General features: G+C 49.9%; 1 protein-coding gene across 4 annotated transcripts in view; it reads left to right on the forward strand.

Annotated features, from left to right (window-relative positions):
- LOC308677579 (protein phosphatase 1 regulatory subunit 12C-like) overlaps positions 1 to 12,832 on the forward strand; it is a 54,106-nt gene extending 41,274 nt beyond the window's left edge. For 2 of the 4 annotated variants that reach the window (XM_081344115.1, XM_081344116.1), the window contains 11 exons: positions 313 to 420; positions 1,100 to 1,190; positions 1,513 to 1,650; positions 2,194 to 2,284; positions 2,693 to 2,814; positions 2,978 to 3,036; positions 5,927 to 6,035; positions 6,193 to 6,297; positions 9,510 to 9,560; positions 10,324 to 10,374; positions 10,915 to 12,832. In XM_081344115.1, coding sequence (XP_081200241.1) covers positions 313 to 420; positions 1,100 to 1,190; positions 1,513 to 1,650; positions 2,194 to 2,284; positions 2,693 to 2,814; positions 2,978 to 3,036; positions 5,927 to 6,035; positions 6,193 to 6,297; positions 9,510 to 9,560; positions 10,324 to 10,374; positions 10,915 to 11,001 — 1,012 coding nt within the window. In that variant the 3' untranslated portion in view covers positions 11,002 to 12,832. The remainder of the gene's footprint in view (positions 1 to 312; positions 421 to 1,099; positions 1,191 to 1,512; positions 1,651 to 2,193; positions 2,285 to 2,692; positions 2,815 to 2,977; positions 3,037 to 5,926; positions 6,036 to 6,192; positions 6,298 to 9,509; positions 9,561 to 10,323; positions 10,375 to 10,914) is intronic. The other 2 variants (XM_081344117.1, XM_081344118.1) reach the window with 1 other exon arrangement.
- Positions 12,833 to 12,955: the final 123 nt, after the last annotated feature.

Genomic DNA, 12,955 nt, shown 5'->3' on the forward strand with positions numbered 1-12,955 from the left:
TAGCAATACTGTTGCGCCTTTGCAAAAAAAAAGGGGGGGGCAGAAAGTTTGTTAAGATATTTTTGCTGAAGCGGCAAGGTTTCGGAAGGGGAGGGGGGAACATTGCATCAAAATTAAGGCAGACAAGACCTTCCAAGGGACCATTAGCCTGAATTTTAGAGAGCAGTGGATTGGTGTCATGTAGTCTCACAGAAGTTAAGGAAGCCTCTCTAAATATTCTCTTGCGCGTGCGCTCTCTCTCTCTCTTTCTCTCTCTCTCTCTCTCTCTCTTTCTCTTTTTTCTCTTTCTGTCTTCTTGCTCGTTCCCCGCAGAAACTTAGAAGGTGGCCTTCAGATGAAGATAGATACAGCCCCTGCCCCACACCAGCCCCTCTCTTCCACTACCATCAGCTCTAGCATGGATCCCCGGGACCGCCGAAGGTGAGGGTTGGCTGGCCCAGGGGCAGGCAGTACGGAAAGCACTTAGGGCCATGGTAGATGGGTGATCCTGAAAGGCAAATAGGCTGGTCTCTGTTGATGCAGTTCTTATCCTGATCTTCTGTAAGTTGCTTGTATTATTATTGACTTTTGCCACGGATACACAGGCGTCCACTTCATGGTGTCAACGGGAGAGAATCTGGCCAGACACCTACGCCCAGTGTCTGTTTGATCTTGTCTTATTGTTGGGTCTAATAGATGAAGGACGGCTTATTCTACAGTATGTTGTGCTCCATGCTCCATACAGGATGCTACCTGTAGGCCATCTTGATAGCTGTCTCTGTCCTGTTGAGTTTGGCAAAATTAAAAGGGCTCTGCCAGCTGCCTTTTCTCCTCCCCCTCTTACATTTCATTCCTCCTTTCCTTTCCTTTCCTTTCCTTTCCTTTCCTTTCCTTTCCTTTCCTTTCCTTTCCTTTCCTTTCCTTTCCTTTCCTTTCCTTTCCTTTCCTTTCCTTTCCTTTCCTTTCCTTCCCCTTCCCCTTCCCCTTCCCTATCCCGACGTCCTGCCAATGCAACAGCTCTACGAGGCTTGGCAGGAACTAACCGGGGGGCCCTCGAAGCTATAGAAAGCATGAGGAAAAACCTTTATGTGCTGCCTAACCACCAGGGTCATCCTGCTAGGTCATACCAGACACCAGTGCGAGATGAAGAATCTGAATCCCAAAGAAAAGCCCGTTCTAGGCTCATGAGACAATCCAGGCGTTCCACACAGGTAAGAGTTGGTGCAAAAAAAACAAAACAACACACACAAAAAGCCACCACAACCTGGCTTGAAGGTGATGCCACACAGGTTGGGGTGCAACTGCTTTCTTGCCCTTAACTCAACGCCTCACAAAGAGTTTTGCTGTCCATCGGCCACAATCCCATCAGCATCTTCTGAAGGGTAAGGTATTTTTCTGATGGATAAATTTTCCCCTTCTCTCTCTCTCTCTCTCTCTCTCTCTCTCTCTCTCTCTCTCTCTCTCCATCTTCATGTCCTCCTTCTTCCCCCGCCCTTTTTTCCCCCTTCTTTTGCCTCCCTGCGCCCATTTTAGGGAGTAACCCTTACAGACCTCAAGGAGGCTGAGAAGACCATGGGCTGGACCGGCGATTCCAAAACTCCTTCAGAACAAAGGAACAAGGAGGAGGAAAAACGGGAGAAAGAGGGGGAACAGCAATCTCAGGAGACCACGGTAGGGATCCTTTGAGGCGGATGGGTTGTATTCCAGCCCCTCCAGCATTGTAAAAAAAAAAAAAAAGTCCCGGGCAGGAGAGAATCTGATCTAGTGATAAATGGATCAGGGAAAAGATGAGGCCTGATCTAAGGCCGGGGGGTGGGTGGGGGTGGGATTACAGGTATACATGCCTACTGCTCAGGATGCAGATCCTTGCCAAGGGCCTCTGAAAGAAAGACGCAACTGGCCGTCTCCAGGCCGAGCAGGACAGTAAACGCTTTGTGACGGGATGGAGAGGGAGGTGACGACTCCTGGCTTTCACCGTGTCTTGGCTTTCCTCATGCGTCTCTGCCAGCACCGGGCTGAGTTGAGGATCTGATGTATTTTGGCACGTCCTTTGAAGTAGGGAGACTCACCACACCACCCTTTTCAGTTCACCCCAAGCTTTAGTTTGGCCCACTACGAAATGCGGCCCTGTTGCCTTGAGCCAGGGCAAATCAGGTTTGTCATTGATCTTCCTTCTGACTCTCCCTAACTTCATTCTCCTAACACCTCATTCAGGACTCTGCTAGGCGGTTCCGGCTCCTCAGTTCAGACAGTTCTTCCGTTTATACTGTGAATCCGTTAGTGGTGAATTCGCAGCTCCAGAAAGGTAACCCTTGTATTCAGGTGAATATTGTCTTTCTTTCTTTCTTTCTTTCTTTCTTTCTTTCTTTCTTTCTTTCTTTCTTTCTTTCTTTCTTTCTTTCTTTCTTTCTTTCTTTCTTTCTTACTTACTTTCTTACTTTCTTTTTCCTCCTTCGTTTTCAGTTTTTTGCTTGCTTGACATGTTTCACTGTGGACTGGCACTCCTAGCTCCTTCGTCTCCTTCGATCCTGACTCATTTCATTCTCTCCCCGTCTTTGCACAGTGTCATCTCAAGGAGGTCTTTAAAGCTTTCGTCTCCTCCACGCCGCGTTCTTGACCCTCGGAACTCGGGAGGCGGACAGCCCAAACTCAGCTGCCCGTCTCGTCTTTTGTTTTTTGTTTTTTTGTTTTGTTTTGTTTTTTTAAACTGCAGGAACGGAAGTTGATAAGGCTGGCTCTGAGCTGGATACAGACCTTCGGAACAGACTGGCTATCCGAGACCGCAGGAAAGGCCGGCGAGAGAGGCGCATCACCGGTCTGGGAGGAAACTCAGAGGTGAAGGAGAAGGGCAGCAGAAGAGCAGGCTGGTGCACTGGAGGGAGGGCGGAGTTCAGGACACAGATAGGAGGTTACAGAGAAGGTGGCGGATGCCTTTTACGTGCACCCACGTTGATGGTTAGAACCTGTCAACCACATTTTTTCTTCCTCCTGCTTCTAGGGGGAGGAAGACGAAGACACTGAGCAAGTCCACAATGAAGATCCATCTGTACATAGCAGGTAGATTCCTCTATATGGGCTGAGCATGTCACAAATTCAGCATGTCTCTCTCTCTCTCTCCCTCTCCTTCTCCCTCTCTCCCCCCTCCCTCTCCCTCTTTTCCTCTCCCCCTTTCTCCCTTTCCCTCTCCCTCTCCCCCTCTCCTCTCTCCTCTCTCTCTCTCTCTCTCTCTCCCTCTCCCTCCCTCTCTCTCCCACTCCCTCTACCTCTCCCTCCCTTCCTCTCTCCCCCTCTCTCTCCCCCTCTCCCTCCCTCCCTCTCCCTTCCTCCCTTTCCTTCTCCTTCTCCCTCTTTCCCTGTCCCTCTCTCTCTCTCCCTCTCTCCCTCTTTTCCTCTCCCTTTCCCCCTCCCTCTTTCTCTCCCCCTCCCTCCCTGTTTCTCTCCCCCTCCCCCTCTCTCCCCCTCTCCCTCTTTCCCTCTCCCTCCCTCCCTCCCTCTCCCTCTTTTCCTCTTCCCCTCCCTCTCCCTGTCCCTCCTTCCCTTTCCCTCTCCCCCTCTCTCCCTCCCTTTCTCTTTCCCTCTCTCCCCCTCCCTTTTTCTCTCCCTCTTTCCCTCTCCCCCTCTCTCCCTCCCTCTCTCTCTCCCTCTCTCCCCCTCCCCCCTCTCTCCCTCCCTCTCCCCCCTCCCTCCCTTTCCCTCTTTCCCTCTCCCCCCCCTCTCTCCCTCTGTCTCTCTCTCTCTCTCACACACACACACACACACACACACAGACACACCCCTGGACAAAAGAGAACTCATATCAAAGTAATAAATTATTTACATTTATTATTTAGTAAATAAATACATGCATGCTGTCATTATAAATATTTTTCAAAACGCCTATCCAAGGCAGCTCTGGATTGCACGAGGCCTGGACATTTCAGAAAAGGCTCTTTTGTGGCCTTGTATCTTGTATTTTGTGGCCTTGTAGGGACGCGGTGGCTCAGTGGGTTAGGATGCTGAGCTTGTTGATCAGAAGGTCGGCAGTTTGGCGGGTCGAATCCCAAGTGCCGCGTAGCAGAGTGAGCGCCTGTTACTCATCCCAGCTTCTGCCAACCTAGCAGTTCAAAAGCATGTAAAAATGCAAGTAGAAAAATTACGGTGGGAAGGTAACAGCGTTCTGCGCGCCTTTGGCGTCTAGTCATGCCGGCCACATGACCACGGAGACGTCCTCGGACAAGCGCTGGCTCTTCGGCTTTGAAACGGAGATGAGCACCGGCCCCTCGAGTTGGAAATGACTAGCACGCATGTGCGGGGGAACCTTTACCTTTATCTTCCAAAAAGCGGGGAAATCACATCCGTTCTCGCATGCTTTTCAGAGGCTCCAGAGGCCGTGTGAGAGCAAGGCCCTCTTGCACAACTTCCAGAGAGCAGAGGTCCCCAACCATTTGAGCACCAGGGACCAGTGCCACGGAGAAAAGTTTTTCCATGGACCGGAGAGTGCGTGGTTTTGTGTGCTGCCTGCATCCCATGGATGGGCTTTGCTTGCTGGCATGCCGCAGCCCAGTACCGGTGCATGGACCGGGGATTGAAGACCCCTGGTCTAGAGGCCTGGCATGTCACCAAAATTGACATGACGTGTGACCCGAACGAACAGCAACGAACTGTGATCACTATATGGATAAAAGATTCTCAGCCATCCAGATAGAGTTGTCTGGAAGTTGAGTCTGGAAGAAATGGGTTTTTTTCTAGCCTGGGACGAGGCTGCTGAGATTGTAGCCAATGACAAACCTAACATTGCTGGAATGAAACAAGCTTCAGGAGGGGACAAAGTGGAAGAAGCATTGTGTGTGGGGGGGTGGGGGGAATTCCATAGTGAAATGAGTGCTTTTAACAACGCGCTCTCTCTCAACGCATCCAGATACACAACACGGATCAAGCATTTTAGCCTCCGAGGGAGGCTTGGGCAACTACACAGTCCAGAGCTGCCTACACGTGGTTGCACTTTCTGGAAATTGTGTCACAGCACCAGGACTTCTTTTCTTGTTGGTCTGAAATGCTTCACTGCTTCTCCAAGTAACTTCTTCAGTCTAACCCTAACCCTAACCCTCCCCGCCCTTCCCCCTCCACAATGCTTCTTCCATTTTGTCCCCTCCTGAAGCCTGTTTTATTCCAGCAATGTTAGGTTTGCCATTGGCTACAAACTCAGCAGCCTCGTCCCAGGCTGGAAGAAACCCCATTTCTGCATGAACACATGAAACCGGCACATGTTGTTGTTTTGCTAAAGCACCACTGGTCTTTTATGTTTTCCTTTCCAATCTTTTTCTCCCGTGCCTACCTAAATTGTTGTTGTTGTTGTTATAACTTTTATTCATTAAACATGAAACTCAAGTCAACTGAACACTGAAGTTGACTGGCACTGATGGTTGACACGGGTTGCTGCCCGCATCCTAGGTATCAACCCCAGGTACCTCCTTAAAATGTAAAATGTTCCGAGTAGCGCAGTTTTTTGTCGCTTTGCTGGAGTTATTACTGCAGGAAGCTGCAGTTTCTTGATACGTTTTGCAAAGTTTTTGGACCTAGTTCCCAGTGCCCTGATGGCAATGGGTAGCATCACTGTTACGCATTTCATCCATAATCGTGCAGTTTCGATGGGCAGGTCGCGGTATTTCGTAATTTTCCCCAGTTCTTTTTCTTCGACTCTGGCATCTCCTGGTACAGTGATACCAATCAACTGTACGATGATGATGATGGTTGTTTTGTTGTATTATTATTATTGTTGTTGTTATTATTGTTATTATTGTTGTTGTATATTTTTATTATTATTATTATTATTATTATTATTATTATTATTATTATTATTATTATTATTATTATTATTATTATTATTATTATTATTATTATTATTGCATCATGCAAAGGAGCCAGCAGAGGGCAATGCTCACCACCTCCTTCTGCTGCTTCTTTTCAGCGATCACTTAAACAGCCTTCTGCCAAACCGGACGGCCCCTCCGGGCTGCCAGAGAGGGAACAGCGCGCCTTCGGGCTGCAGAGAAGAACCGGACAGTTATTACAAGAAAGTTAGTGCTTGGAGAAGGAGGGTTTTGCCCTCACCGGCAGGCAAAAAAAACAAAAAAAGCAGCTGCAAAGGAAGGGGGGGGCGTATCTTGCACTTGGCTCATCTTTCTCACTGCCTGCTTTTTCTTTTCCTTCCACCCTCCCGCGTGCGTCTCTAAGCTGTATGAAGATCTCTTGATTGAGAATGAAAAGCTGAAGGAACAGTTGCAGGAGGCGCAGCTCCAACTCACGCAGATTAAGCTGGAGCTGGAAAGAGTGACCCAGGTACGTACGGGGCAGGGCAAGGCGGGCCCCTTCGTGGGGGAGCTGGATGGAAGGGGGAAGGGGAGGACCGAAGAGGCGTATTGGGACTGAGAACCTTAGCAGGCAACGCTGGTGAAGATTGGAGAGAACGTAGAGCCAAAATCTACTTTAGAGGTATTGGGATTACAGAATGTGGGGCGATGTGCTTAAGATCTAGGATCAGGAGCAGAGGATACTCGGGTCCACCCTACGCAACAGACGTTCTCTAGGTATCCGGGCCAGTTATTTTACTTTATTTATATCCCACCTTTGTTATTTGTAGAAATAACTCAAGGCTGCGAACATGCACAACACACCTTCTTCCCTATTTGCCCCACCACAATAACCCTCCGAAGTAAGTTGGATTTGAGAGAGAGAGAGTGACTAGCCTAAAGTCATCCAGCTGGCTTTCACGGCTAAGGAAGGCAAAGCTTGAACACACGATCTCTTGCTGTCTACCTCTTAGGGCTGTTGTGGGCAAAAAATGGGAGGAGGGAACACCGTATATCAGGGCTTTTCAACCTTTTCACCCATTGCACCACTTTTAGGATATGGCAACATCCGAGTACCACCAGTTGCCTAGCAAGGTGTCAAAAACTTGATGACAAAAAAAGGGAAAAAGTGATGAAGTACAGGTAGTCCTCGACTTACAACAGTTCGATTAGTGACTGTTCGAAGTTACAATGGCACTGAAAAAAGTGCCCCCCCCAAGCCACAGCCGAGCAAGACACCTGCCTGCCCACCTGGTGGCACTATTCCTCCTGTCCGAGGTTGTTGTGAGCATTTCTGCTGAGGATTGGCAGTGGGGGTGGGGTGGGGGTATGTTTGGTTTTTATTCTCTCCCCCCCCCCATCTGCTGGGTGGTTGCAGCAGGTTTTGGTCACTTCACATGACCCTGGGACACTGTGACCGTCATAAATCAGTTGCCAAGCATCTGAATGTAAATCACAAGACCTTGGAGATGCTGCAACATTCCAGCTGATCGGCGCTTCTTCTGGGCTCAGAAGCACCAGGATCAGCGCCGAGCTCCAGTTGGAGCCTGGCACTGATCCTGGCGCTCCCCCTGAGCCCTGACAGCCCTGCAACTCCAGCCATCTCTCACTCAGGCTTGTGCGGTGCTGCCACCGGTTCAGCTCCTTCCCTCCCCCCGCTACCATTTTTCTAGGATGGTCGCGTACCACCTGCCAGGTGCCAATGTACCACAGGTGGTACCTGTACCACTGGTTGAAAAGCCCTGCCGTATATGCCTCCTTTTCAGCCTACCAGGTAGACCAGAAAGGAAACAGGCCAGATAATCTGATACCACTTAATTGAGAAGCTCCGTTAACAAAATCTCGTGCAAGTCTGAAAGTACAGTTCTCCCGCGGTCACGTTTAGTAACACAAGGAGAGTGCCTTTTCAGCTTCTTGCTCTACCCACTGTGCAGCTGTGGGCTATGCTCCCTCTTATCTAACTACTCCCTAGGCAGCATCTCCTCTCCCCCTCCCCCCCCGCCCATCATTCTTACAGGCCATTACGTTATTTGACCTCTAGAATGAAAGGTCAGCTATAAAGTTAACAAATAAATAAAATACATAGCTTTAGCATATATTTGCTTTAGATTTCCATCTTTGCAATTAATCTGGAATGAATTTTTTTAAAAAAAGTCTCAGTAACTGTACTGAGTAGTCTTGATTGACTGCTGTTTCTCCCAGTGTTTGCAATTCTGGCTCACCTGTGGGTATCTTAAGGAAGTGACTTAAGAACCGACAGATGTAAAATGGTTTGCTAGAAATGGATGCGTAGCCCTCCTCCTAGTCCAGGCGACATTAATCCAGCCTTTCCATCTGTGAACTCGCTTGTAGAGTGTGATCTTCGGATGAGGCACATGTCTGGATTTTCAGCGATGCCCCCACCCACCCCCAGCCTCAATGATAAACCACTTTTGTCCCTGAGGTTCACGTTCCTGTCCTATCTATCTATCTATCTATCTATCTATCTATTTAAATTTATATGCCCCCCTTCTCCCTAAGAATTAAAAACATAAAATAGAAAATTTGAAAAAAAAATAAACAATAAATACAGTAATTATATGACAATTTAAAAACCAGTAAAAAGCTAATTAAAACCGTAGTCAGTCCAGGCCCGCTTGTTGGAACAACCAGGTCTTCAGGTCACGGCGGAAGGACTGAAGGTCAGGGGTCGTCCGCAGCTCCAGGGGCAATTCATTCCAGAGGGTCAGCACGCCCACAGAGAAGGCTCTCCCCCTGGGGGTCGCCAGCCGGCATTGCCTGGCCGACGGCACCCTGAGGAGGCCGACTCTGTGGGAGCGGACCGGGCGATGGGAGGTTGACATTGGCAGCAGGTGGTCTCGCAAGTACCCCGGGCCTAAGCCATGTAGGGCTTTAAAGGTAATTACCAGAACCTTGAATCGCACCCGGAGGGCAACCGGAAGCCAGTGCAGCTCGCGCAGGAGTGGTGTAACATGGGAGGACCGAGATACTCCCATAAGCAACCACACGGCCGCATTTTGCACCAGTTGAAGCCTCCGGGTGCACCTCAAGGGCAGCCCCATGTAAAGAGCATTGCAGTAATTCAGACGAGAATTGACGGGGGCGTGGGTAACCGTGCATAGGCCTGGGTCCGGGTTATTTGAGGGAACACCTGCTGCCGGCATCAAACGCCCTTCGCCCAGTGCGCTCCCACAGGGAGGGTCTGCTCAGGGTTCCGCCGGTGAGAGATTGCCGGCGGGTGACACCCAGGGATAGGGCCTTCTCAGTGGGAGCGCCTGCCCTCTGGAACCAGCTGCCGGTAGAGCTGAGGACTGCTCCCGACCTCCGATCATTCCGCCGGGGCCTGAAGACCTGGCTCTTTGAGCTCTCGGGCCCAGGCTGAGGAGAAAATTTTAACTGGGGTTTTAATGTACAGGGTGAATTTAATGCTTTTTTAATTGGTTTTAACTTTTGTATGTTTTGATTTTTAATTCCCTGTAAACCGCCCTGAGTCCTCAGGGAAAGGGCGGTATACAAATGCAAATATTAAATTATTAAATTATTAAATCTCGGTCCATTCCCTAGGTTGCGTATTGCTGTATTGTATGGTTTATTATTATTTTACCAGTCGTACCCTGTCTTCAGGGACATAAATGTTTAAAAAGTAAAGCACAGAAATGATTTTGAGTCTTTTTTTTATTATTATTATTTTGGTTCGGCCAGAGGCAGGAGCGCTTTGCTGAACGACCGGCTCTTCTAGAACTAGAGAGATTTGTAAGTATTTGTTCCTCCCTCCCTCCCTATTCCTTCCCCTCTCCTGCCTTGCCAGAACTGACCGATCAAACAGGTTGATGCCACCTTTGGGGAGAAGCCTGTCAGTGAGGCAACTATGCTGTTGAGGAGAGGACAGTAACTGACTGGGCATTTTTACCCGTTCTGAAGGTTGGGGTTTCAAGGAAAGAGTGTACGCTTTTAATCTAGGAATCAGGGGTGTCAAACTCAATTTCACTGAGGGCCACATCGGCATTGCGGTTGCCCTCAGGGGGGCCGGGTGGGTATGGCCAGGGTGGGTGGGGCCTACTGGGTGGCCGTGGCCAGAGTGCGTATGGCCTACTGGGTGGGCATGGCCAGCTCTACATCGTTCGCATCAAGGGTGCCTATGGGTGCCCGGGCAGGAGTGGGATAGATCTGAGGGTCTCTGGCAGAAGGAGGGTCTCTGGGCCAGGGCCAAGGAAGTGGAGGCCGTTCCCTCACTGTTTCCAGGATGGCTTCGCGGGCCACATGAAACCACTTCGCGGGCCTTGTGTTTGACATGTCTAATCTAGGTTATTTGCATCTCCCCTAGAAGGAGAGCAGTTCCTTGACCAGTATATGTGGCCTGTAGGAATTCTAAACGGCAGAACATTAAACTTACCCAGTTTTATTCTACAGAGGTTGATTTCTCCCCACTCAGCAGAATTGCATGCTTAGGATTCCTTTCCTGCATCCCCTCTTACTTCCATCTCTTTGTCCCACCTTCCATCTCTCCCCAAACCAGGAGCGACGAGCGTTGGAAAGGAAAGCCGCTGAGCTGGAGGAAGAATTGAAGGTGACTCTTCTCTTGCTGAAGGGAGCCGCTCCTCTGGCTGGGAGCAAGGAAGGAGGAGGAGGTGGCGGGGAGGAAGTAGGTTTGCAATACAGGTAGTCCTCGGCTTACGACCACAATTGAGCCCAGAATCTCTGTTGCTAAACAGGACGGTCGTTAAGTGAGCTTTGCCCCATTTTCAGACCTTTCTTCCCCCAGTTAAGTGAATCGCTTCAGTTCTTCATTTAGCATGACGGTTGCTAAGTGAACCAACGTCTAGCTTCCCCCGCTGACTTGTCTGGTCAGAAGGTTGCAAAAGGGTGACCAGCACGTGATTCCCACCTTCCTTTTAACCCTCATAAAAGACACGCCAGTTGCCATGTGAATTTCGGTCACGTGACCGCGGGGATGCTGCGACGGTTGTAAGTGTGAAGAGCAAGTCCCGAGTCACTTATTTCACTGCTGTTGTCAGTCATTAAACGAATGGTTGTAAGTCGAGGACTACCTGTAGCCGAAACAGGTGCCTTTGGGCGTTTGACTTTGTATCTGCCTTTCCCCTCACAGGCTCTGTCAGATCTGAAGGCCGACAACCAGCGTCTTAAAGACGAAAACGCCGCTCTTATCCGTGTGATCAGCAAGCTCTCCAAGTGACCACCATTTGCTGTCACTGTCCCCCGGCTTCTGTCTGAAGCAGGGACCTTCCTCCACACACCCCACCACCGCCACCACCACATGTACCAAGATATCCTGAGCAGGGACAGGAGAAATACATGGAGGATAGGGTTGGTCCCCTTCCTCTCACCACCCAGACACTCCAGACGCGGGCTGTTCTGAGGCTTGGCCGCATAGGCCCCACCAACGATTTGTTTTCCCCAGAAGTTTGTCTCGACGCCTGCTTCTCCTCCCCCCAGCCCTTCCCCCTTCCCAGAGACAGTATTTATTTTGTGGCTTCCTTGAGTGATGCTCTTTGCTGCTTTTCCTCCAGGGAACAAGGGGCACAGGGATGATAGGAACCAGTCTTTCTGGGAACCCTTAGGAGCCGGGTGGCCAGCATTGTTGCTGTGGGGAAATGGGATTATTAACAGGCCTTCTTGACAAACCAGGTCCTTACGGTTAAGCTTGGCGGCCCAAGAGACAGGTTACCCAGCAGTGGCCATGCCGTTGGGTGGAAGAAACGTCTCGGGTCGCGAGTCCCAGCGTTCTTCCGTCGGCGGCACACATCCTGACTAGCAAATGCCGCCAGAGGCCGGCAAGCATTAATGGATGGGATGGAGGGTGGCCTCTGGTCTTTGCCGAGCTAAAAGGAAGTGAGCAGACGGATTGCAGCAGCGATCCACGGCAGTCTCGGCCGGGGCCAAGCTGTGAGAGATCCCTTGGTCACTCACCAGGGGAGGCTTGGCAGTCGTGCCTGATTAGCTGTGAGGATGACGACGAATGTCAATGGCGGGGTGAGAGAGGCAGCAGCGCCGTGGAGGTTCTGCTCTTTTCTCTTTGCACCTTAACCCTCGGGTGCAAAGATTGCGTTGTCCCCTCTCTGGTCTTTGAATGTCCATAAAGTTAGGTGGATTTTTTTTCCCCAGAAGTGCACCTAACTCAGGCCAAAGGAAACCTGCCTCTTCCTTCCTTCCTTCCTTCCTTCCTTCCTTCCTTCCTTCCTTCCTTCCTTCCTTCCTTCCTTCCTTCCTTCCTTCCTTCCTCCCGCCGTTTGGACCACAGCCTTCTGCCAACCCCCCAGCTTGGTGATGATGCTGGCACTCTCACCGTGAGGTTTGAAGCCAATAAGCGAGGCCATAGCCAAAGCCCACACTTGACACGGTTACCTAAGTTGCCAGCCTTCACTCCTGCTTCTCCTTGACCTTTCATTTTTCTAGCTCCCTGGGCACCATTTGTCTCCCAGAAGTAATCTGGAGCTCCAGCTTAGCGGCTGTCCCATATTTTGCTTCCTGCACGCATGCAATCCAATACTTTTCAATGTTGAAACTGAGGGCTAGAAGTACTTCAAAGTGAAACTGAGGGCTAGAAGTAATTCCAAGAGAAAAAAAAACGGGTCCAAAGTACAACCCTGAAAATCCTGTTCGTGTGTGTGCGCGTGCGTGCGTGCGTGTGTGCGTGTTTTTCCTGCGCTATCATGAGCCAAGATTCCTTTGCCAAAATAAATAATCCCTTCCTTTTCTGCCATGGCCCCTTCTTCCGATTCCCCACTTTTCTTCCCTCCACCTGCCCTCGTCCAGGGACTCCCCCCACACCTCCCTCCATAAATACCTGTACATAACAGAAGTATTTTCTATATGGCTGCATTGCCAACAAAAACCAGAAGAAAAATGCAGAGAAACTTAAATGTGCAATATCGCATGAGTATTTTTTTTCCCAAAGAAGTCTCTATATTGTACTTGTTTATTCAGCAGCGCAGCTGCCATTGTTTTAAAGAACCGGGAATCGAAATGACCGTGTTTGAATATAATAAACAAAATTTAAAAATTGGTGTCTGAATGCTGCCTTTTCTCCCATCAGTTACGTAATACCTGCCTGAAAGTAGGGATACAAGAGCTGTAGGTAGGTGGTCCCTTCCTCAGCCATGTGCTCCCCAGTTGTGTTGGACTTCAAT

Source organism: Vipera berus, assembly GCF_964194415.1.
Source record: "Vipera berus genome assembly, chromosome: Z".
Classification (NCBI taxonomy): domain Eukaryota; kingdom Metazoa; phylum Chordata; class Lepidosauria; order Squamata; family Viperidae; genus Vipera; species Vipera berus.